The sequence below is a fragment of the Protopterus annectens genome, chromosome 5.part0 (genome assembly GCF_019279795.1).
Source record: "Protopterus annectens isolate FY-2018-M chromosome 5.part0, PAN1.0, whole genome shotgun sequence".
NCBI classification, from domain to species: domain Eukaryota; kingdom Metazoa; phylum Chordata; order Ceratodontiformes; family Protopteridae; genus Protopterus; species Protopterus annectens.
In genome coordinates this window covers 253,424,750-253,451,389 of record NC_056735.1, presented here as the reverse complement: position 1 = coordinate 253,451,389, position 26,640 = coordinate 253,424,750, and the positions used below count along the sequence as shown (strand labels likewise).

The window sequence follows — 26,640 nt, the reverse complement described above, 5'->3', positions numbered from 1 at the left end:
TTGTATTTTTACTGTGCAATTTTGTACCATTGACACCTAGGTCATGACTGTAAGAGACCAGAACGCACCCACCTGGTTAACAATGGATGAATAAACTCTTCTTTTCTCCCTTGTGCTTTTTGAAAAGCTTCTCCAAGCCTGATGTCATTGGCAGGATTTACATCACAGTGATCACCCACTGATTTGTCTGCAGGAGCTGCACTTGTTTTCTTCAGACAGCTGATGGTGGCAGGACGTGCATGCAGTGGCTGTTTAAACTGTCATTAAATTAACAGAAAAGGAGTTGGTGACCATGCTCTTTGGATCAACATTTCACTGCTTTTTCTGCTTTTGTAGAAGTTAAAATGTTATTTTTTTGTTTCTTGATTTGTTGGTAGGAAGCAGAGAAGACTGACAAAAATCTTTGTGACTTCCATAATAAGTTGGTTCATACAGTCTCTGCCTCCAGGTAAGAGAGAGGGGGTGGACAACCACTCGTGAATTTTTCTGTCTTTATCAAGGAGTTACCTTGTCTAGCTTAATGTTTATTGCCTGATTGCATGTAATGTATTGTACGATAGTTTACAGCTATTTTAAGTACAGCTGTTTAATACACTGACATAAGACAGTCAATTACAGAATCACCACCGCAAGTATAATTTATCAAAGTTGGCATTTATCCAGTGGTGAATGTCAGCCCATTTGGCCAGACTTCCTGACCTAGGGTGTCACCAAAGCAGGCTAGACTTCTTCCTACATTAAAGATTTGTTTAGGACACTGAGTATAAAATGGTCAGCAGCCTGCACTTTCTTTAGTTCCTCTTTTTTTGAAAAAGGAATACTAGTCCCCAAAAATTGGAGTTTTTTTCTGATTAACTTGGAGAGTTGCCACAGGTAAGTAATCACCTGTCCAACCAAAGGAGGTGGAAAAGGGGAGAGAGTAAGGGAAAACAGGAACCATTAACCCTGCATTTTTCTGAATGTGTGGAAAGATGTTGGAGGGTGGGAACCTGTACTGCAGTAGTGATCCCTGTTTGAGCATCTGCTTTTTCAGTACTACTGAATTGTAGTGCTCACTGTTAAAGTATCATTGGTCATTTATGGAAAGAGTACCAAAAGCAGTAGTTGCCCTGGCCAGAGGCCTTCATTGGGGAAGCTGACAGCAGTTGCAGAACTGCATTTGTATCCCCAACCCTATTTCTAGAGTAGGAGTCAAGTTTTTTGCCTTGAAAAAAGATGTGTGTGGAAATCCCCTGGCGTCTGCCTCACAAAGACTGAGCCGATTATGTAAAAACTAATGCATGTAGAATAGTGAGCCCATCCTTGACCTTACAAAGGCCTTCCAGTGAAGTAATAAAAGAAGCTAGCCATTTAGTTACATTTTGATGTCTGCCATGTTACGCTAGGTTAAAGGAGACAAATAGGTTTAAATTCCTGATGTGTCTAGTTGTAGCAGAGTAGTACCTGACTAATCTGTGCACATAGCGTATAACACCTTCTGTAGTTTGCTGCATATTTTGGAGAAAAATTGATAAGTGGCCTGGTTTAGTGCAATTTCAGAAACCAGTTTCAGTCTAAAGGAGGGAACCATTCCTTAGAGACGCTGATGTGATGGAAACTGTGCAAGGTTCCCCTGCAGCCCACTGGTCTGCAAGCAAATGTGATAGCCCTTAAAGACAGCTTCCAAAATAAGGATGTAATGGAATGTGGACTAGTTGGTGCAAAAGGTGGCAAGGTTAGCCATTCATTGACTAAAATGAAGGTCTCACGGTGGGTGGAATGACTTTTTTTTTAAATAGGAGTTTATTTGGAGAACCCCTTTCAGGAATAGCTTTACTGCTCAATATGCAATAATCAGACCGCTAGCATAATGGTTAAGGCCCTCACCTCGCTAGCACAACGTACAAGGTTCAATCCTGACTTCCAGCCATTGCCTGTTGGAGTTTGCATGTTCTCCCTATGTTCTTCCCACCTCCAAAAAAACATGCTGAGGGTTTCTGAAACTCTCCTATGAATGGAGATGTGGGCACCAGCACAGATCTCTATGGTGCCCTACAGGTTGAAGACTTGTATAAACCAACAGCTTGGGGCATGTACTGTGATGCCACAGTATCTTTATGATAGAACACTGATCATAGACTAAATGCAGTGGCAGGGCTAGCCACTCGCCTCTGTAAAATACTGCTCTAGGTGATTTGGTAGTGTTAACTAATGTCGCCAAATGGGCATGGGTATTTGCCAGTGTTAAGTGGGTTGTTGACGCAGCTTTCTCAGAACTACACCAGTAATCCATGCCAACAGGGATAGGGCAGTATGTGACTCTCTTGACTATTGTGTGCCCGCTATAAAGCCCTGGGTCAGTAAGCTACTGGCATGTTGGCGCCCATTTGCCCAGCTTGGGTTAAATGAAATAGCTCTGAGCGAAAGCTGGACCTAAATCCAGTGAACCTGCCAAACATTAACTAAGAATTGCTGCACTCAGTGTAGTTTCACTGAGGATGCTGCTTGGAAGTGGATGACTTGATGTTGAGCAGGCTGGACATCCTATGTATCCAGGAGACTGTATAGAAGGGCAGTACAGCAAAGCATTTGGATTGGGTTCCTGAGTCTACTAGTCAGGAGTACTGACTAGAAATGGTGTGGGAATTGTGATGAGCAAGAAGCTTCAGAAGGCAATGTGGGATGTCATCAAAAGTAGTGACACTTATAGCAGTCAGACTACAGCCTGATGATGGGACAGTATTCATGATCTCAGCCTATGCCTCACAGCGGGTTTGTGATAGTGAGGAAAAGAGTGCATTCAGACAGCTGTAGGACCTACTAGATGAAGCATTTCAACATGAGTTGGTGTTAATGGGCAACCTGAATGCACATGTAGGGACAGAACAGAATGAGAACTGTCTTGGTTCACATGGGTGTTACAACATGAATAAAGGCACTCCATTTTAAATGTCTGTCAAATGGCTTGATAGCAGCCAACACATGGTTGAGAAAGAAAGAAATGGTCACAGGATCATATACAGAAGTGGGCAACATGCAACTCTGGTAGACTTCCTCCTAGTATGAAAAAGGCACTGGATTAGAATCGGTGGTTGCAAAGTCCTCTCCAGTGAAACAGTTGGGCCACGGCATAAATACCTAGTTGCCACAATCGGCTGCAAGCAGTGGTCAGAGAATGCTCTAAGGTAAACAGTAACCTAGCTGAAGACCTGGAAGTTGGCTGTAAAAAAAACACAACAGTTCCAAGGAAATCCACAGGGCTCTACCAACTCAGGAAGAAGAGGAAATAGGTGGAGCTGAAGAATTGCAGGGCCTCAAAGCCTGTGTGAGGACTACTACAGAACAGATATATGGCTGAGCCATGTATGGAAATAAGGTAGATAAGGAAAGCTGGTGTTGGAATGTCGAAGTCTATGAAGTCATCAAAAGAAAGAATACGTACAGGAGAAAATGGGATACAAGAAAGAAAGATCAGGGTAGGAGTTGAATACTGGTTCACTAACAAGCTAAGAAAGAAGTTGCAGTAGCAAAGAATAAGCCATCAGGCATTCTACCAGATTCTGGAAGAAATCCCCCTCAGAATCTTTAGTGCCCCAGACACAGCCTACGATGAGAGAAGGAGCCCATCATAGTAGTAGTAAGAACAGTACTAAGGAAAATAAGGCTCCGATGAAGTCACAGCCGATAAGATAATGATTTTGGGTGAGATGGTAGAAATGGTTCCTGAAGGTACTCGTAGCAGTGTGGAGTGAAAGGCGTATCCCAGATGACTGGAGAGTGTACGCAAACTAGTGCCAGTGTTAAAGAAAAAAGGGACATCCACAACTGTGCGCAGTATACAGGAATCAAATTCCTATCAGACTACATGAAAGTTCTAGAGAGGGTGAAGCAGCACAAACGAGACACCGTTTGCACAAGATACATAGTTGAGAAGAAGCTAGAGATGAGGTAAGAGCCCAGCTGGGCATTCCAAGAATTGGAGAAAGCATATGATAGTGTCCCAAGTAAGCTGATCTGGGCGGTCTGCAGTGGTTTGAAGTGCCAGAAATATTGGTAGAATTAGTGCAAGCTCTGTATGAGGACTCAATGACTGAAGTACAGTTTGATCTCAGTGGGTCCCAGTTGAGGATGCGTTCAAGCCAATTAAGTTCTCTAAGTGAGATACAGTGGTGGTTGCAACAAGATGCACCAGTGGCAAACTTAGCAGTTTTATTGTAGCAAGCCTCGAGGTTGTTTAGGTCTGTCTAAGGTAGGCAAGTATAGGAGAGGCGCAGAGTAAAGTTCAGGTATAGTTGGGGTTGAGCAGATGAGGGTGGAGTCATCTGCATACTGTATAAGAGAAGCATGCTTGGTGGCTGTGAAACAGATCATTGGTGAAGAGTGAGAATAGCAGGGGACCAAGGATGGAGCCTTGGGGAACAGAGTATTACAGGAAGTCGAGGAGGTAGGTCATTATGCCAGACAACTGATTGTTGGTGGCCGTTAAGGTAGCTGTGAAATCAGTCAATAGCTGATTGGAAAAAGGATAGGTTAGTGAGAACAGAGATTAGTAGTTCGTGTGAGGCCATGTTAAAAGTCTTGGATAGATCCATAAATATAGCAGAGGAGATCAGGCCGTTATTTTTATGAATAAGTATAGCACTAGTGAAAGAGAACAAAGTGGTAGTGCTGTGGTATGGCTTGAAGCCATGCTGGGTGCTGGAGAGGAGGTTATTAGCTACAAGGTAGTCTAAGACTTTTGAGACTGGACGCATTTCTCAAGTATCTTGGAAAATGGAGAAAGGATGGTTATGGGGTGGTAATTGGAAAGTTCAGTGGAGGAGCCACCTTTATGGAGGAGAGTGATGTGGGATATTTTCCACAGTGTGGGGACAGAGCTTTCTGATAAGGACCAATTAAGTTAGAGACTGGATAAGCTAGGGCTTCTGCTGCTATTTTTAGGTATTCAGAGGGGAGATGATAAAAATACTTGCACGCACCCACCCACCCATTCCTGTCTCCTTCGCTAGCTGTTACCTTGCCTGCATAAACACTTCAACTCAACTCTGATGCCAAAAAATTCATTGCAAATGCAAGTTTTGGCATTAGTACCCAATCCCACTTACTTTACAGACTATATTCAACTTTTCAATAATTGCTCCTCTTGACATTCCAACAATTTAACTTGTTAAATGCCAGGTTTTTGTGATATAAAAAAGAGACCACAATAAATCATTTCAAAACCTTTCCCACCTTTAATGTGGCCTATAAACCTGTACAATTTAGCTGAAAAACCAACAAATCTGTTGTTGGGGCATAAAAAATAAAAAATGTATAAATACGCTGGTTGCATAAGTTTGCACACCCTTAAACTAATACTTTGTTGAAGCACCTTTTGATTTAATTGCAACATTGTCTTCTTGAGTGGGAGTCTATCAACATGGCACATGTTGATTTGGCAATATTTGCCCACTCTTCCTTGTGAAAGCGCTCCAAATCTGTCAGATTCTGAGGGCATCTCTTGTGCATAGCCCTCTTTAGGTCACACCACAGATTTTCTATTGGATGTAGGTCTGGGCTCTGGCTGTGCCATTCCAAATCTTTAATTTTCTTCTGGTGAAGCCATTCTTTTGTTCATTTGGATGTATGCTTGGGGTCATTGTGTGTTGAAAGATGAAATTCCTCTTCATCTTCAGCTTTCTAGCAAACACCTGAAGGTGAAGATTTTGGGCCAAAAGTGACTGGCATTTGGAACTGTTCATAGTTCCCTCCACCTTGACTAATGCCCCAGTTCCAGCTGAAGAAAAGCAACCCCAAAGCATGATACTGTCACCACCATGCTTCACTGTGGGGATGGTGTTCTTTTGTTGATGCAAAGTGTTTTTTTGCGCCAAATGTACCTTTTGGAATTGTGGCCAGAAAGTTCAGCCTTGGTCTCATCAGACTATAACACATATTCACACATGCTTTTGGGAGACTTGATTATTGTTTTGCAAATTTTAGCCAGGCCTGGATGTTTTTCTGTTTAAGAAAAGGCTTCTGTGTTGCAACCCAACTCTATAGTCCAGACATATGGAGAATATGGGAGATTGTCACATGTAGTACGCAGTCAGTACTAGCCCGAAATTCCTGCAGCTCCTTCAGTATTGCTGCAGGTCTCTGCTGCCTCCCAGACCACTTTTTGTCTCTTTTCATCAATTTTGGAGGTTTATCCAGTTCATTGCAACGTCACTGTTATCCCATATTTTTCCACTTTTTGATGACTGTCTTCACTGTGATCCATGATATATCCAATGCCGTGGAAATTTTATTGTACCCTTCTCTTGGCTGATACCTTTCAACAATGAGAACCCTTTGATGCTTTGTAAGCTCTCTCTAAACCATGGCTTTTGCTGTAGCAGGCAATTTAGTAAATGTCAGGAAAATCCTACTAGGACAGCTGAACTTTATTTGGAGTTAATCAGAGTCTCTTTAATTGATGGCAGGTGTGTACTCAAGAAGAGTGAATGTAATTAAATCAAAAGGTGCTTCAACAAAGTATTAGTTTAAGGGTGTGCACATTTATGGAACTAGCGTATTGTGCGTTTGTTTTATATTTTTTCACCTAACAGATTTATTTTTCATTAGAATTTTGCAAGTTATAGGTCACATTAAAGGTGGGAAAAGTTTTGAAATGATTTATTGTGGTCTCCTTTTTTATATCACAAAAACCTGGCATTTTAACAGGGGTGTGTAAACTTTTTATATGCACTGTGTGTGTGTGTGTGTGTGTGTGTGTGTGTGTGTGTGTGTGTATATATACATATATATATATATATATATATATATATATATATATATATATATATATATATATATATATATATATATATATATGTGTGTGTTTATTTAACATTTGATGTTCTGTAGTCCTATCTCGCCTTCATTCCTTACTGATGGGATCGGAGACTATCCTCTGCTCTGACTTTGCCTATTTACAAGCTCAAAATCTTCTAGTTGGCTCGTGGGTAGGTATCGCATGGTGCAGCAGTACAATTCCCAGATCTCGTTCGCCATCTCGATGAGTTCGGATGTGCTTCTTCTTGGCTGTGGCTAAGTCTAACACATTTTGTTCAAAATTTTGGATAAAACTTCTATTTTCACGTTTTGATAGCATTATATAGCTTTCGTTGGTTGTGTTGATGGCGTTTATCAGAGCTTTTTTTGTGTGCAGTTTCTTTGAGTACAGTTGACCTTTGGCCCTATAGTACTTTGGTATCCTGTGTGCCAGTTTTCTCTGGGTTGTCCTATAGATAGGCATCTACAGTCGTATTTGTAGGTGCCTTTAGTTTAGGCTGTGTGCTTCTTGTATATTATAAGTAATAGCTTTACTTGCAGAGCTTCTGCTTGTTATTTAGTTATTAGTATTGCAGACAGAACAAGGCTCTGTTGTCCTTCGTTCTCTTTCATTGTTTTTTTTCCAATGATTAGACTGGTATTCCTTCTCTAGTGTGTGCAAGACTCCCTACCTGTTTCTGTAACCCCTAGGTCCATTTTAGTTAGAGGACCTATTTTCTTTCTTCTCTACCAGGGCTAGGCCTGTTTAAGTTAGAGGGACCTAGTCCTAGTGGTGTGTCTGTCAGTTCCTTTAGGGCTAGGCCCGTTTAAGTTAAGAGGACCTAGTCCTCCCTCTTTCCCTCCTGTGCGTGTGAGAGAGCAATCTTCTGTGAGATGTCTAAGGAAGCCAAGGATCATAAGCCATCTGGCCTTAAAAAATGTGTGAAATGCTCACAGAAGATGTCTTTAATGGATGGCCACAGTAACTTGCTATGCAGTCTTGGGGCCATCCACTTACAGGAAACTTGTTTATTTTGCCACTCTTTTAGTGCTAAGGTGTTGCAAGAGAGAAAAAAATAAGCTCATACTAAAAGGTCTCCTAAAGCCTTCCTTTTCTCCTCTGCTAGATCTTTCTCCTCTGCTAGATCTTAGGGACCTAAAAAGGAGAAATCCAAATTCTCCAACAGGCCCTCCCCAGCACCTGCTGGTGTCTCAGAGCCACCTCTTAAAATTACTAAGTCTGACAAAATTACTGCCTCATCGGCTCCACTGAGTTTGGAGCCAATCGAGGGTTCTACTACTGTGGTTACAGGGTCGGCACAAAGTAGTTTGGAGCCGACCACTGAAAGTATTCAACGGCGCCAGTCTATGGATCCTTTACCGGTCTCCCCTATAGTAAGGTCACCCATATTGCAGAGTTCCTGTTCTCCTACTCTCTCTCCCAGGTCTTTCAGGAGTTTATCGGAAGATGATGTGGAGAGGGTAGTGCTGAGACTTCTGAATTCATCTGCCTTACCTAAATTGTTGTTGGCTCTGACCCAGTCTGTTCCGGGGCCACTTGAGTCCATCCCCCTTCGAGCCATGCTGGTCATTTGGAGCCGGAGTGTTTGGTGTACCACTGGTGGAACCCTTGGCTCCAACTCCCCCTGAGGTTGTTTCAGAGCAAAGCTCTGCTCTGACACTCTTGGTGCTGTCCGTTGTGTCTAGGAGCCGAAGCTCCCTGGTCGGCCCCGACAGGAATGCCTGGTACCGAACCTCTCCGGTTCCAAGCCTCCCTCTCTGCACGTCGGCGACGGTGAGCTTGGACCCTACATCTACTCGGAGCCAATGGCTTTGGAACCAATGGCATCCTCAGTCTCCTCAGAGCCGAGGAGGTCATCAGAGCCGGAGAGGTCGGCATTCAAGGTGGAATGTGCCTTCCCGATCATCAGCTTCTACCAGGGGTACCGACACTCTTCCCCCCTAGGGCACCTACTTCTGTCTCAGCTCCTACTCCTGTCTGGACAGCAGAGACCTGCAGCCTCAGGAGGCACCGGCTGGTGGCCCCCATTCTTCTGAGACCTCCCTGGAATATCCTTCCGAGGTGCCCCCCACGGAAAAGAACATGCAAGAGGGAAGCATGTAGACTCCCAGGGCGAGTCTCTTACCTCGGACACTGACCTTGCAGAGTCAGAATGATCCCATAAGTCATCCTCTGATGTCTCCTTCGTAGACATCCTGGAAATCCTTAAGCAGAGGTGCGGCTGGCCCACTGTCGCTCCTTCTGATGAGTCTGTGTACCTTGAAGGCGTTCAAGTCTCAACCTTCAGCCTCTTGGGTGTCTCCACCCTTCGAACTGATGGAGCTTGTTAGTCTGAACGTGTGGGATACTCCTGATGCCGTGGAGCCAGTCCCCAGGAGACCAAATAAGTTTCTTTCTGCACCTTGGGAAAAGGAATTTTTATCTAAAGGTGTTCCCGTAGATGCCATGGTGGTGGCAGCAGCCACTAAGAAGGAGCTAGCGGAAACTTCTGTTCATCTGCCGAACAAAGAGTGTTGAATGATGGACAGATATGGGAAGCGTATCTTTTTGCCAGCGGCATTTACCCTTAGTTCACTTAACTACCTTATACACTTCATGAGGCTTGAGAGAGATCTCCTTAAGGAGTTGAGTTTCTCTACAAGGTACATGCACTGAGAGTCCCTGACCCTGTCTGCCCAGTTGTCCACCTTGAACTCTGTTGTCAACTCATCCATGAGGCTTATCTCGTATGCAGCCGATGGAGCGAGTAGAGCAGCTGGTTCAGGAATTTCCCTAAGGTGTCATTCCTGGATGCATTTGTGTAATTTTGCGGAACTGTTCAAGTCTACCTTTACCAACGCCCCCTTCAGTTCTTCATTGTTTGGACCCAAGGTAAAGGACACACTCACCTGGTGAGAGCTCGAAGGAAAAACACACTGCCATGGAAGTACGTTTTACTTTCCCCTCTAGACCATACCCTAAGGGTCAGAGAGATGGTAAAATGTGGTTCAGGAAGTCCCAGAGGTTTCTCCAAGATGCACAGGGTGACTCCTTCAGAGGCAGAGGAGAAAATGGTAGATGTTGCCTTAGAGGCAGGGACGGACTGCAAAACCAAGGAGGCCGCGATTCATTTCGGGGCTGGCCTTACCAGCGCTCCTGATGTGGGAGCCCAACTGTGCTTCTCTGGAGCCGGTCTGGTTTTTCCAAGATGCACAGGGTGACTCCTCCTTCAGAGGCAGAGGAGAAAATGCTAGATGTTGCCTTAGAGGCAGGGACGGACCGCAAAACCAAGGAGGCCACGATTCATTTCGGGGCTAGCCTTACCAGCGCTCCTGATGTGGGAGCCCAACTGTGCTTCTCTGGAGCAGGTCGGGCGTCTCATTTCTTTGTATCCAGATGCCTGGCTAAGTATCACTCAAGACAAATGGGTACAAAGAATAATTACCAGAGGTTGTGTCATACCCTTTTCCCTGCCACCTTGTGTTCCCAAAAGGATCCCGGATGTTCCACCCAATCACAGGGATCAGGCAACTGTGGAGGTCAACAAATTGCTGGCAAAAAGAGTCATCTAAACTGTCCCAGCAGACCAAATAGGATCTGGAACTTACTCCAGATTCTTTAGTGCCAAAACGTACAGGGGACTGGAGGCCCATCTTGGACCTCAGCAGATTGAATGAATCAGTAAAGGACAAGTTCTGGATGGTGATACTGCAGTCTATACTCCCGTTACTAGGGAAAGACACTTGGATGTGCTGAATAGACCTCCAAGACGCTTGCTACCATATAAAAGTGGACAGGGCATTGAGGAATCATCTATGCTTCCAGCTGGGAGACCGTCACTACCAGTTTTGTGCTCTGCCCTTTGGTCTCACCACAGCCCCCAGGGTGTTCACCAAGTGTATGGCAGTAGTGATAGCTCACCTGAGACATCGAGGATTCCAGGTGTTTCCGTATCTGGATGACTGGCTCCTTACTGCTTCCACCAGGCATCTACTTCTTCAGACCAGGGATGATACCATTCAACTTTGTGCCCAGTTGGGAAAAATCTGCCTTATTGCCCTCTCAATTTGTTTTTTTATAGGCACAGAGATGGATACAGTAGACATGCTGGCTCGTCTTCCAGTAGAAAGGGCACAGAATCTGGTTCTTCAAATTCAGCGTCTTCTCTGCCTATGAAAAGTCAAGGCCAAGACTGTTCTGCAGCTTCTAGGGACCATGGCTTCCACCATACTACTAGTGCCGCTAGCCAGACTCCACATGCAGATTCTTTAGTGGCTGCTGTCGTCCCAGTGGTCCTTTTAACATCTACCATTAACTCGTCACATACTGCTGACAGACTCTTGCAAGAAGGACCTCATTTGGTGGACTCAACCAGTTAACCAGTGGCACTTCATTTGTCCCTCGCCAGCCCGTTGCTACTGTGACCATGGATGCCTCAGATAGGGTGGGGGACATTATCTAGGCAGGACTGTCCAAGGCACATGGCAAGATCACGAAGCTCACCTGCATATCAGTGTTCTAAAGATGAGGGTAGTGCTCATGGCATTGCAAGCACTTCACGACCTTCTGCCTCTTGGGACGATTGCGATACAATTAGACAACATGTCGGTAGTATGGTATATCAACAAACAAGGTGGAACCACATCGTACCCATTCTGTCAAGTGGCCATTCGAGTTTGGAAATGGGCGCTATCTTCCCAGCATTTTCTGGTGGTGACGCCCATCCCGGGGACAACTAAAGTGATAGCCGACAAACTCAGCCGGGCAGTTTTGATGCCTCACGAGTGGTCTCTGAAACAGGAAATAGTGGAGCAGATTTCCGCAGATGGGGGACAGCCTTGCTGCAATCTTTTTACCAGCCCGATCAATGCCAAATGCAGCAGCTATTTCTCCCTCATCCCCCATCCGAGGGAGTTACCGGGAGATGCACTTGTTCACAATTGGCCCCTGGGTCTCCTTTATACTTTCCCTCCCTTTCTTCTCATATCCAAGGTTATTCAGAAAGCGAAATGGCCGGAAAGTGAACTGATCCTCATTACTCCTCACTGGCCTCGTCAGGTTTGGTTCCCCTTTCTCAGGCTTCTTATCCTAGATGATCCTTGGATTCTGGACCCAGTGCCATATCTCTTGACGCACATGTCAGGCTCGCTTCGTCCCACATTACACACCCTCAATTTGACAGTTTGGCTGCTCCAGTTCCATCCCTAGTCAGGCTTCACGACTTCTCACCCTCTGTAACTCGTGTACTAACGTCATCTCATAAACCCTCCACTAGGAGATTATATTCCAGTAAATGGAGGAGATTCTGTATCTGAGCTGAGAAAAAGAATGTTGACCCTTATACTGCCTCCATTCCGATGCTTTTGGAATACCTGTCTGATCTTTTCCACCAGGGCTCTACGGCTGCCACTATTGGGGTTCATTTGGCACGATTTCTAATTTTCATCTAGGCATACAAGATTCTAATCTGATGTCACACAGGCTGTGCAAAACCTTCCTCAAAGGTGTCACTTTAAGACCCCCATTTCAGGAACCTGTTGCTTCATGGGACTTGAATTTTGTGCTATCCAAATTGATGTCTCCGCCCTTTGAGCCTTCTCATTCATTGCCTTTGAAATTTCTGTCTTGGAAGACCTTGTTTCTGGTGGCAATCATGACTGCCAGACGGGTATCAGAGTTGCAAGCACTGTCTGTAAAACCCCCTTGTCTGATTTTTCACAAAGACAGAGCGTCTCTTCATACTAATCCATTCTTTGTCCCCAAGGTCTGTTCCCATAGTACTTTGAACCAATCCATAGAACTACTTCTTCCCAAATCATTCCAGTGCAGCAGAATACAGGTTTCATCTGTTGGATGTTCATAGACGGTTGCATTTTTATTTGCACCGGACTAAGGAATTCAGGAAGTCAGATCAGTTATTTCCTTTTCCGAATCTAGGTCAGGTTTACCAGTTCCTAAAGTGACCCTCTCAAATTGGATCTCTAGCTGTATAGCTTACATTTATACCTCTGAGGGTAAGCAGTTACCTTTCAAAATCAAAGCTCATTCTATGAGAGCTCAGTCTACCTCTGCAGCCTTTCAAGCCAGAGTCCCACTTGATATCTGTGCAGCAGCAACTTGGGCTACCCCTCAAACATTTGTTGCTATTTACAAATTGGATTTAACCTCCAGGGGTAGAGCATCCTTTGGTTCCACGGTACTCAGGAGTATTTTTCTTTGAGCCCCCCAAGAATAAGGTGCTAGGGACGCTGTCCCATCAGTAAGAATGAAGGCGAGATAGGACTACAGAACATAAAGAAGTTATATACTCACCATAATGTTCCATGTTTGTAGTACATCTCGCCCTTCATTCTTATGAATCCACCCTCCTACCCCCATCCTGGAAGTATCTGGAGACAGAAAAATATTATTCACTGGAGACCTTTTATTACTGGCTTCTTTCTGTATGTTTGTTATTTCTCCTAGTTAGCAGCAAACAAGATCTGGGGATTGTACTGGTGCACCATGGGATTACCTACCTAGCCACGAGCCAACTTTAAGATTTCGAGCTTATAAATAGGCTGATTCGGAGCTGAGGATCGGCTCCAATCCCATCAGTAAGAATGAAGGGTAAGCTGGACTACAAACATTGAATGTTATGGTGAGAACATAACTTCTTTTTTACCGGGAAAGTCCGACTTGGAACAAAGCCATTTTTCAGCAGAGGTCCGGGGAGAAATGCTCCAGACGCATGTCTTTGAAACGTGGGAGGAAACCAGAGCACCAGGAGGAAACACACAAATGCAGGGAGGACGTGCAGACTCCTCACACAAGGCACCCCAGCTGAGAATCGAACCAGAGAACTTCTTGCTGTGAAGCAACAACGCTACTGCTGCACCACTGCGCTGTAGTATATATATATATATATATATATATATATATATATATATATATATATATATATATATATATAAATAAAATGTGTGTGCGTGTGTTCGTGTAAACTTATTTTTTTACTGAAAGATTTATTTTCGGGTGAGACAAGATGTGTTTTTTTACAGTGTAGAGCTTATGTTCACTTCATGACGGCCTGCCTGGCATTTCCTTTTCTGTTAGCACTTATTTAACTTGATTAAATAAAAAACAGCCAAAAGTGAAAAACAAACCGGTAAAGTGAAACTTCGAAAACCAGAGAAACCTCACAAGCCCCAAAGTTCCTTAACGCAACCTTATTGTAAAAACACTGACAGCGTTTTCGCTACTCTAAATAGGTAGCTTCTTCAGAGGAAGTTCAAATACAAAAAGAACGCCACACTTTTGTGTGGTTAAATACAGTAAATATCATTACATCACTTCCTGAAAAAGTTTATATAACAATAGTAGACAATATTTTGGCAATAAAAATCTTAACTTCAGTATACTTTCACAGAAAATCCCAATATGAAGTGTTTCTGCATAAAATGCTTTACTAAAACTATTCAAATAAGCACAATAATGGATACGTAAATGTTGCAATTAAGAATAAATTGTTTTAACACAACTCATGCATTGTCTGTTTCTATAAAAAAATATAGAACAAGATAAAAGTAAAAGAAAAATTTCAAATGTCTTTAAAAACACTGTGAATAAACATAACACCTGAATTCTACTTTTTAAAACAATGTACCAGGCACCTAAAAGTATGTGTGCCTTTCCTAACATCGAAGGTGTACCACATACAAAACTCTTTCGATGAAAGAGAAAAACATTCATTTTACGAAAGCATGCTCAAATATATCATTTTATGAAAGCATGCTTGGGTAATAAATCACCTATATAGGTGTTCAAACATATTAGGAAATGTATCAAAAAATCCTATAATGTATTAAGTAGCTAAAATGGCATAAAAACATTAAATTAATTATCTCAGTAGAGATTTATCTCAAATAAGATTTATATTTTAGAACTGGTGCAATGTTGCAGCTTTCGTTAAGACCAGGTGCATTAAAAGCATCTAGTTTGAGTTGCCACAACAGTTCGCGATTTTCTAACAGGAGCGAAGTTGGTCCACCTCTGATGGAAATGGGCATATGGTCTATGCCCATAAAAAGGAAACTATGACCTGGGTTGTTCACTATATGTTTAGCTAAAGCATTTTCGCACTTGTTGTTTTTAATGGCATAACTGTGTTGGTATATGCGTTCTTTAAATTTTCTGTCGGTCTTACTGACGTAAAAAGCTAAACAGCAAGTGCAAAATGCTACATAAATTGATTTTGTATCACAGTTAATCCTATATTGAATGTCATATTTTTTCTGTCCAATGCAGAAAGAACTACCTGTTTTTATAGAATTGCACCAGTTACAAAAGCCACATGTGAAGGAACCCATAGTCCTATTGTGGACTTTTCCTACTGTTCTGCTTTGCAACATTTCTTTAATGTTACTTCCTCTCTTATAAACCGTGCGCGGTCTTTGTGAAGAGGCTTTGTGTGCTGCTTGTGTACTGTATGAAAGCTTACTTTGACCTACTTGCTTCAGCAATGCTTACCCAGGAGTCATTGCCTCTGGCTTAGTCTACACCCCAGCTGATCGTTGATCAACCTGTGGTGGCCATTGGTCGTTCATCAGACTGCTTGCTCACGTCTCTGACTTCCTCAGGTGTAGTCCTTTTGGCCAGCATTAGCTGGGTTCAGCCTCATCCTCTTCAGCTGGTCTGGTGTTCTGATAGGGGGATGAGAACACCATATTCTCTAGGGCTGTGGGACAGACTTGAAGATTCTTCTTGAGGGTAACCAAGGCAAGAGACATTTAGACCGATCAAATGTTCCTCCTCATTGATTTTCCACTGGCAGTCCTATAAATTAAAAACAGATTAAACATAGTTTATCACAAGAAGTAATTACAGTTGAAGATTATTTGGTTAGCTTAGCAAGACATGCATTACAGGCTATGAATGCCGGTGTTCAGAGGCCATTACTGGTGATAATCCCCTGTAAAGAAATCCCTGAGGAAACCGGGATTCTGATTGACCGATGGGGCTTCTTCAGATTCACAAGCTCACCGTTCTGTGATTAAACACCAACTTTTCCTAGTTTGAACTTTCTTGTAATCATACCATAACATGGATAAATGAGGTATTCATATGGGAACAAATAATGTTCCCCCATGTACTATTCAGATACATTATAAATTGATACTTCTCATTCCTCACACGTCCCTTTAATTCCGAGAGATGTGGAATATGTTGAATGCTGTAATCATCCTGATATCCAGACATCAGTCCCTGAAAAGCACGCAAGACATATAAAGTGCCTCAAACTAATGCATTTCTTTTCTCTCATCTTAGAGGAGTCCAAGCAACTGTGTATTGACCATGCCATCTGCTAGGAATAGATTGTTACTGACCACTAACCCTTGGCCTGGTAACAAGGAAGGCAAATCATTGGGCCATCTAGGTGGACAAATGTTTTCTTTGACTTGTGCTTTCAGAATTCTCATTTGTTTGGCATATGCTTTGTTATATGGATTGTCCGAATGAACTGTCTTCTCTCAGAAGTTTAGTAAGTTTTTTTTTTTTTTTTTAAATCAAACTGTTTCTACCTTGTCCCAGGAATCCAGACATGCTTTGAAGGGTGTCATTGTTTGTGCAGATAGTGTCTAGGGCTACTGCTACAGTGTTGAAGATGTGCTTGGATGCATAACCAAAAGTTTGCTGATCTGAAATCTTAGATTCTGCTCTTAAAGGAATGTTTGGATCATCTGCTTCCCAGGTTCCTGAACAATGTGATGAAAGAGGAAAATTTTACTCAGATCTTTTCTAAGATTTTTTTTTTGTCCCCCAGTGCAAATGTACACCTCCCTCTTTCACTAAAAAAAGCAAATAAGCAAAACAAGTCCTACTCTGGCAAACAAGGAGCTGTAGATGGGCAAAGGGGGGGGGGGGATAAGGAAAAAGGGACATCCAACAGTACAGAATAACTGTGCCAGTGCCTGCTGTCCTCCCTCCCGACAAACACATACACATTCCCTCTCCTCTGGCCAGTATCTCTACAGGTCTGTCTCATAAGCTGGTTCTTAGCAACCCCTTTTTAGCAACAATAGTGTCTGACTTTTGGGTAAGTGATGTAGGAGGGTTACACACAACACTGGATGCAAAAAAAAAATCCTTTCATTAGTGAATGCTAGGCTACCTAACTTGAAGGGCCATTTTAAGCCAAGCCAAAGTCAGAATTAAACCATGTGCCTTATATCTATGAGGTAAAAACCTTGACCATTATACCAAACCCACCCCAAAGATATCTCAGCACCTACCATTAATGCAGACAGAGCCTTTGTTTAGCATCTCATCCAAAGGATGACACACTCAGGAGTGTCCACTGTAGTATCAACACTCCATCTACGTGGTGTAGAAGTAGAACACACAACCTTCTGCACCCAAAGACAGGTATGCTACCTGTTGTACTACTAACTTTCAAGAGAATTTCTCCCCACTCTCCAAACCAAACAGAATATTTTCTTCCCATTCGAAAGTCACTACACCCCCAAGAAGTCAGAACCCGGTGCCTGTAAGTTAAAGATGAAAAGGCTTTTATTCCCAAATTATTTCTTTGTCAAAGAAAGAGGCCTCTTGGCGGCCAGTACTACCTCTCTTATTTCTAAGCATATATCTGAAAGCACCAAAATTCAAAATGTTAACCCTTCTTTGACCTGTTACCCTCATTCCTCCCGTTAGTTACATGGTAACACTAGACTTAAAAGATGCTTATTACCACATTCCTGTAACCACAGGTTTCAGGGCATTTCTAATGTTCTCCGTTTCTGGGTCACATTAGTTCTCCTGCATTACCCTTCGGATTATCTACATTTCGAAGGGTGTTCACAAAATGCCTAGCACCATTCATAGCTTATTGTAGTTTAAATGTCCTTTACACTTTTCCTCATTGTAGTGTCTTTATCCAGTTATCAATAATATTTGAGATGTTCTTCGTGTTTCACTGTTGCAGTCCTCACATTTGGGTTATTTGCTTGCAGTAGCCCTCAGTCAGCCTGATTTATCAAAGTCTTGGGTCCTGCGTCGGATGCTGTCTCATCTTTCATGATGTCAGGTAGTTAGGGGTATAAAGCTTGCAGCCGACGCCATTACATCAGTCTTTCTTACCGTGCGATGCCCGAAGCAGAAGCAGTTGGCAAGTGCCAGTCGGCCAACTCCTGAAATATTCATTTGAGTTTCAGAACCTAAGTCTTCAACTAAGCCAAGTACCCCGTTGGGGAACCTTTTTCTTGCTCTAAACAGATGTCAGTAAAAGTTAATAATTGTATTTCTTGTGGAAAGCAAATACATCATAAAGAGTTTAATTCGTACTGCATTCCTTGCCTAGGCCCAGACCAGAACGTACCTCGCTGTCTGTTTTGTGCCTTATTCAAACCTTGAACTATTAGTCATTGGTTTATTTATGCTTCTGAATATTTTGGTACTCTGTTCAATTATCCAGAAATGGCTTCGGTAAGCCACCTGACTACCGACATTCCGAAAAAACGCAAAGATAGACCGAGACGGACCGCATAGGTCCAAGGCTGCTGAAGATGCTTCTCCTAAGCTGTTCGCCAGTACTCAGTGAGGCGCTTTCTCAGCCCCTGATGCCCGCTACCTCAGATTCGCAGGTCTCTACTGAGACGCATTCGGAGTCCGGTATGCCGTGAGATGCTTCTTCGACTGTGGAACCTGCGGATGTCTCTACCTTAGATGGGTCCGGAGCTGCTGTGCAGGCACCGGCTTCTGAGGGTGTATTCAGGCTTGCTGACTTGCATATTAAACCAACGCCATCTTGTTCCTCAAGGCCTAAAACTCGATCCATGCCTAGAAAACTGCCCAGACCGCATGGTCAGGCACTTATGCCTAAAAAACAAATGATAAGAATGGCTGAAGATCTTATTACTCTAATCAGGGGAAGCCACCCTTCCCCCTCTGAGACCTAGGACCGATTTTCCTTCTGATACTTCTGATCAGGACACTGAAATTTGTTTCCTCTGAATAGGATTTACCCTTATCTACCTATGAGGATTCTGATGCAGAGGACTCCATTTTCTCTGCTTCCCCTCCACAGGATTTCTCTTTTGGTGAAACCTTGCATACTCTTGGGGAGCATTTTTTCCTGGGAGAGCCAGGATTACTCTTGACTCTAAAAAGAGGCTTAGGGATTTCTTACTCCTGCCTCAGCACAGGCCTTTGGCCATCCCTCCTGTACTGGACATTGTTGATGTCTTCTCAGAATCTAGCTTGGCCCCTGACTCTTTACCTCCTGCTCCCAGAAAACCTGATAGATATTACAGGGTTCCTGACTCTCACAAGTTCCATTTTAAAAATCCTACTGCAGATCCTTAGACTATTTCACAGGGACCCAAGGGCATTAAGGCTACTACTGCCAAAATCCTACCCCCTCTTATAAAGATTCCAGGGCGCTGGATAGATGGGGTAAGAAGGTATACACTTCTGCAACTTTGGCCATTAGGGCCTTAAACTGCCAGTTTCATATGTTAAAGTATCAGCAGCATATTATTGGATTGTTTAAACAGAAAATGATGTTGATTCCTGACTGTGCTGAAAATAAAGATTTACAGGATTTAATGCATTCTGCTGAACAAGTTGGAAAACATACTTTGCAATGTAGTTTTGATTCTTTAGAGGCATCTTGCAGGGCTGCTGTCACTGGGTCTGTACTTAGAAGGCATGCTTGGCTTAAGGACCAGTCTTTGCCAGATCATGTTAAAGCTAAATTGCTGGATGCTCCCTTAAACCAAAACTGCCTGTTTGGCAACAAAGCAGAAGTAGTACTTAAAAAGGAGGAGGAAAAAACTAAATCTATGCAAACTGTTAAAGATTTTATGCAAGTACAGCCTCCCATATTCAGTTGGCATTGGCCCCCTCAGAATTGGTCCTTTCCTGCCTCTTCCAGGCCTTTAGTCCAAGCCCAGATCCAGCAGAGCACCCAGGCTTCAGTCCCAAGGTATTCACAGGACTAAGCAGTGGGGGGCTCCCTCTTCCAAAACAGTAAGTAATAAGACTCCCCCATGGTAAACTGTCTCAATGACATAACTAAACCTTCCAAGCCCTGCACAACTGACTGTTCCTTTAGGGGGAAAGACTGCCCTGCAGGCAAAAAAAAATGGGAATTCATTACCCAGGACAAATGGGATGTTATTCGTGTTTCACTGTTGCAGTCATTACATTTGGGTAATCTGCTGGCAGGTTGCCCTCAGTCAGCCTGAATAACAAAGTCTTGGGTCCTGTATTGGTTGCTGTCTCCTCTTCCATGACGTCAGGTTGTCAAGGGTATAAAACATGCAGCCGACTCCATTTTATTCAGTCTTTCTTGTTGCGTGGTGCCCGAAGCAGAAGCAGTTCGCAAGTGCCGGTCAGCCTACTCCTGAAATTTTCGCATTCGAGTTTCACAACTGAAGTCTTCAAACTAAAGCTAAGTACCCCATTGGGGAAACTTTCTTTCTCCTTACCGATGTCAGTAAAAGTTAATAATTGCATTACTTGTGAGAAGCAAATACTTCAAGGATTTTCATTTGTACTAAATTCCTTGCCTAGGCCCAGATCGTAATGTGCCTTGCTGTCTGTTTTGTGATTTAACCAACGCATTATTAAGCGTCTGTATAGTTTTGCCTCTAAATTTTTTGGATCAAGATTTAATTATCCTGAAATTTCGTTGGTTAGCAATCTGACTACCGGAGTTCACAAAAAACGCAAAGAAAAAGACAGACTGTCTAGGTCCAAAACTGATGACGAAGCTTCTCCTAAGCCAGTCGCCGGTTCGCTGATACTCAGTGAGGCGTTTTCGCAGCCCCTGATACCCGCTACTTTTGAGTCGCAGGCCTCTACCGATAACCCATTCGGAGTCCGGTATGCCATGAGATTCTCAGAGTATTGAACCCACGGATGTGTCTCCCTTGGATGGGTTCGGAGCTGCTGAGCAGGCACTGGCTTCTGAGGGTGTTTTCAGGCCTCAACATTTTTATATAAAACCGACGCCAGCCTCAAAAACAAGGTCAAAAACATCATCTATGTCTAAAAAACCAATGCATGGGCCACGTGCTCAGGCTTCTATGCCTAAAAAAACAGATGATCAAAATGGCTGAGGACTTAATTACCTTGATCAGGGGTTCCCAACCCCCCACTGCTAAGAGGCCTAGGCAAGGCACTGATAATGAATCTTCAGATCAGGTTTCCATTTCTTCTGATCAGAAATTTTCTATTCCACCCTATGAGGATTCTGATGCAGAGGAATCCATCCCATCTGCATCTCCTCCTGAGGATTACTCTTTTGGAGAGACTTTGCATACTTTAAGGGAACATTTTCACTGGGAGAGTCAGGACTTCTCTGAATCGAAAAAGAGGCTTAGGGATTTCCTTCTCCCTCAGCATAGGCCTTTGGCTATACTTCCCATATTAGACATTGTTGATGTGTTTTCAGAATCAAGCATGGCTCCCGATTCCCTATCTCCGGCTCCTAGTAAGCCAGACAGATATTACAGGGTTCCTGACTCCCACAAATTTCTATTCAAAAATGCTGCTGCTGAACCTGAGACTATTTCACAGGGGTCCCAAGGGTGTAAAGGCCTCTACAGCCAAAAGTCCTACCCCCTCTGATGGAGATTCCAGGGCTCTGGATAGATGGGGAAAGAAGGTTTATATGTCTGCTACCTTGGCAATCAGAGCCTTAAACTGCCAGTTTCATCTGCTTAAATATCAACAGCATGTTATGGGCTTACTGAAACAGAAAATGATGTTGATTTCTGATTGTGTGGAAAATAGAGTTACAGGAATTATTGCATTCAGCAGAACAGGTTAGAAAGCATATTTTGCAATGTGTTTTTGATTCCTTGAAGGCCTCTTGCAGGGCCGCAGTTACTGGATCTGTGATTAGAAGGCATGCCTGGCTCAAGGAGCAAAATCTCCCTGATCATGTTAAGGCTAAATTGTTGGATGCCCCCCTTGCAGCATGATACTCTTTTTGGTAATAAGACAGAAGAGGTTTTAAAGAAAATGGAAGACAAAGCTAAATCTATGCAAACTGTAAAAGATTTCTTGCAAGTGCAGCCACCCAGGTTTAGTAGGAATTGGCCTACTAAAAATTGGTCCTTTCCTGTGTCCAACAGAGCCACTCAAGGCAAATCCAGGTGCTCAAAAGGCTCCAGATACTAATCACAGGGTTCTTACAGGTCAAAGCAATGGGGTGCCTCCACCTCCAAATATGGAGGAAACAAAGCACAACCCTACAGTAAGCAGTCTCAATAACTTTCCTCTACCATCACCAAGCACTTATCTTTTGGCAGCCCCCTTGGGGGGAAAACTAGCACTTCATGCTCAAAATTGGCAGTTACCCAGGACCAAGTGGGTATTGAACATAGTATCCCAGGGGTACAGATTTCATTTCCGTATTTTGCCAATTCCAAATGGATGGCCAGATCTGCCACAAAGTCAGTAGGCAGTGGCTCAGAAACAAGATGTCCCTATGGATAATGGGGGCTATTCAACCAGTACCAGAAAAGGAAAAAGGACAAGGCTTTTATTCAAGATTTTTCCTGGTACCCAGAAAAGACAATTATTGGCATCCAATATTGGATTTTTCGATTTTGAACACATTCCTGGGCATTCCAAAATTCAAAATGCTGACTTTACAACAGCTACTGCTTATGCTGGGCAGGAACACTTGGTTAGTGACTCTAGACGCAAGAGGCATACCTGCATACTCCAATAAGGGAATCATGTAGAAGATTCCTCCACTTTAAGGCAGGTTTTTTGCATTACCAATTCTCTGCACTGCCCTTTGGCTTATCTACTGCACCCAGGTTCTTTGCAATTACTGGTGGCAGGCACTTTGTATACTGCAGACAAAGAAGCATACAAATTTATCCTTATCTGGACGACTGTCTCATTCAAGCAGAGGACAAGGACGCTCTTCTTCAACATCTGGCATTTGTAAAAAGGCTTGTAACATGCCTAGGTTACACAATAAACGAAAATAAATCCCAACTGATACCCTCTCAAATAATTACATTCCTGGGTGCAAGATTGAATACAACTGCCCAGATGGCTTACCTTATGCCAGACAAAGGCAACTGACAATATACTTCAAACAAATGGCAACAAAACCCAGTTATCTACAAGACAAATTCTGCAGGCTTTAGAGTTCATGGCATCCTGATTCTACTAATTCCATATGCAAGACTGCATATGAGGAAACTTCAATGATGCCTAAAAAGTTTATGGAGCCAACATTGTCAGTCTGGAAACAATGATTCCTCTCATTCCCTGCCTACAACAGGAGTTTCTTTGGTGGTCGGAGACATGTCACCAAAACAAGGGACTGTCATTCACTCTACCCCCTGCCACCCAAACCCTAACTACAGACTCATCAGACTGTACTTGGGGGGCCCACCTGGCGGGGAGATGCATTCAGGGCAAATGGAGCCCAAAACAAATGCATCTGCATATCAACCAGAAAGGGATGCTAGCTGTTCAGAATGCTCTGACAGCCTTCAAGGACTTGCTTCATCCAGGACAACTACTGATAAAGACGGACAACACAGTTATGTGGTACATAAACAAGCAGGGGGGTACACATTCCTTCCCCCTTTGCAGACTAGCCATGGCATTGTTGAACACAGCTTTGACTTAACAAATACATCTTCAAGCTCAATTCTTGCCAGGAAAACAAAACACTCTGGCAGATGACCTAAGCAGAAATCTTATGGACTCGCACGAATGGAAACTGGATCCACAAATCTTCAGCATCTTAACACAGAAATGAGGGAGCCCAGACATAGATCTATTTGCCTCTCCCCAAAATTATCAGTTGGACAAATTCTGTACAAGAATTCATCACAAAAAAGCATGGAAAGTGGATGCTCTATCCTTCAGTTGGAAAAACCTATCAGTCTATGCCTTTCCCCCCTCTGCCTCTTTTCTCCAAGGTCTTAATAAAAGTCAGACAGGAAAAACCAAAAATGATCCTAGTTGCTCCATACTGTCCTCTCCAACACTGGTACCCACTTCTAAGGAATATGTCTCAACGTCCCCCTTGGCATTTGCCTCAAATACCTCATCTACTGTCTCAGCAGAACAATCAAATTCTGCACACTCAGCTCCAAACTCAGAACCTTGCAGCATGGCTGATCATTTAATTATTCAAACACCACCTCTCAGTAAATATGTGATGGATGTCATTTTGGAAGCCAGAAGGCCAAGTATTAGAAAATCTTCTGCTGATAAATAGAAGAGATTCTGTGCTTGAAACCAAGCACAAGGAACAGACACAGCAAAGCCCAATATTACTCGGATTTTACAATATTTGACTGAGATGCATGACAAGGGCCTATCTTTTTCTTCAATTTAAATCCATCCCTCTGCCATCTCGGCTCATTACAACACAGAGCCTCCCCTCTTTTCTCATCCTCTGCTTAAACAGTGTCTTAGGGGGGCCAAAAATTTAAGGCCTCAGAGAAGATCAACTACTGCATGGGACCTCAATTTTGTGCTGGAAAAACTCACCCTGCCTCCTTTTGAACCAGCAGCTACTGCGGATATAAAATTTCTATCTTGGAAAACAGCTTTTCTCTTGGCCATCATGTCAGCAAGAAGGGTTTCAGAACTACAGGCTCTCATGGCTGTGGAGCCTTTTATTACATTTTATCTGGATAGGGTGTCCCTCAGGACCAATCCTTTTATGCCTAAGATGGTATCCAGTGTGGCTCTTAACCAGACAATTCACCTGCCAACTTTTTACCCAAATCTGTAGAACAAGGGGGAGCGGATTCTGCATTCATTGGACGTACATAGACAACTAAGATTCTACTTAAGCAGGACCAAATCTCTAAGAAAGTCTGAGCAACTACTGGTAGTATTTGCTGCAGGGTCAGAGGGGAAGGCTATATCAAAGCAGACTATTTCTAAGTGGATAAGCCACTGGATTCGTTTCTGCTACTTGCACCATGGTAAGCCTGTGCCCAAGGGGATCAGGTCTCATTTCACCAGAGCTGCCTCTACCTCAGCAGCTTTTCTCAGAGGGGTTCCAACCAAAGACATTCTAGAGGCCGCTACTTGGAGCTCTGTTCATACCTTCACAAAGCATTATCATTTGCCTCTTTTCTCCAAATCCAGAGCAGGCTTTGCCACTGCAGTTCTGCAGGGCCTTATAGCTGCTCCTAATGCTGTTTAGTTCCATACTCCCATCCATAGCTTTGGGATTCTACCCAAATGTAATGACTGCAACAGTGAAACATAAAGAACATAGTACAGTTGTGTACACTTACCATAAATGTAGATGTTCCGAGTGTATTCACTGTTGCAGTCCGGGTTACCCACCCACCATCCCCCTTTTTCTGTACCTTCTCTTTCCTTCACTATATATTAAAGCCTTTGTGGTGTATTTGCTGTTAGATGAAGGTAAAGTTTGTTGCTAAAAGTGCATTTACATATATTTCTGTTATATATATATATATATATATATATATATATATATATATATAGTTTTTTTTTTCTGATCCCCATTTGGGGGGCACCTGACATCTGGGGCAAGAAAAACTGAATAAAATGGCGTCGGCTGCATGTTTTATACCCCTGACGTCATGGAAGAGGAGATCGCAACCGATGCAGGACCCAAGAATTTGTTTTTCATGCCGAGGGCAACCTGCCAGCAGATTACCCAAATGTAATGACTGCAACAATGAATACACTCTAACATCTACAATTATGGTAAGTGTACACAACTGTACTTTTTAAATATAGTTTCCCGAGGATGCAGCTTCCACATGTTCTTCATGTTTTACTGTTGCAGTCATCATATTTGGGTTATCTGCTTGCAGTAGCCCTCAGTCTGCCTGATTATCAAAGTCTTGGGTCCTGCATCGGTTGCTGTCTCATTTTCCATGATGTCAGGTCGTCAGGGGTATAAAGCATGCAGCCAACACCATTACATCAGTCTTTCTTGCTGTGCGGTGCCCGAAGAAGAAGCACTTCACAAGTGCCGGTCGGCCAACTCCTGAAATTTTCGTTCTCTAGTTTCAGAACCAAAGTCTTCAACTAAAGCTAAGTAACCCCGTTGGGGAAACTTTTTCTTGCTCCTTACCGATGTCAGTAGATGTTAATAATTGCATTTCTTGTGGAAAGCAAATATCTCATAAAGAGTTTCATTTGTACTGTATTCCTTGCCTTGGCCCTGACCACGACGTACCTCGCTGTTGGTTTTGTGCCTTATTTGACCAATGAACTATCCATCTTTGGTATATTTACACTCTAAATATTTTGGTTCTCTGTGCAATTATCCAGATATGTCTTCAGTAAGCCATCCGACTACCGGCATTCCGATAAAGCACAAAGATAAAGACAGAGACAGGCTGCCTAGGTTCAAAGCTGCCGACGACACTTCTTCAAAGTCAGTCGCCAGTTCGCCGGTATTCAGTGAGGCGCTTTCGCAGCCCTGATACCCAGCACTTCAGATTCGCAGGCCTCTACTGAGACCCATTCGGAGTCCGGTATGCCACGAGATGCTTCAACTGTGGAACCTGTGGATGTCTCTATCTTGGATGGGTCTGGAGCCGCTGTGCAGGCACTGGCTTCTAAGTGGTGTATTCAGGCCTACTGACTTGCATATTAAACCAATGCCATCTTTTTCGTCAAGGCCTAAAACTCGAACCATGCCAAAAAAAATGATGCCCAGACCGCATGGTCAGGCCTCTATGCCTAAAAAACAAATGAGAATGACTGAAGACCTTATTACTTTAATCAGAGGAAGCCAACCTTCCCCCTGTAAGAGCCTAGGACAGAATTTGCTTATGATAGTTCTGACTAAAATTCTGAAATTTCGGTTTCCTCTGATGACCAGGATTTTTTCCCTTTTG

General features: G+C 43.3%; 1 protein-coding gene across 1 annotated transcript in view; it reads left to right on the top strand.

Annotated features, from left to right (window-relative positions):
• LOC122802559 overlaps positions 1-26,640 on the top strand; it is a 133,372-nt gene that overhangs the window by 50,681 nt on the left and 56,051 nt on the right. Inside the window, exon 2 of the mRNA XM_044072221.1 lies at positions 378-448. Coding sequence (XP_043928156.1) covers positions 378-448 — 71 coding nt within the window. The remainder of the gene's footprint in view (positions 1-377; positions 449-26,640) is intronic.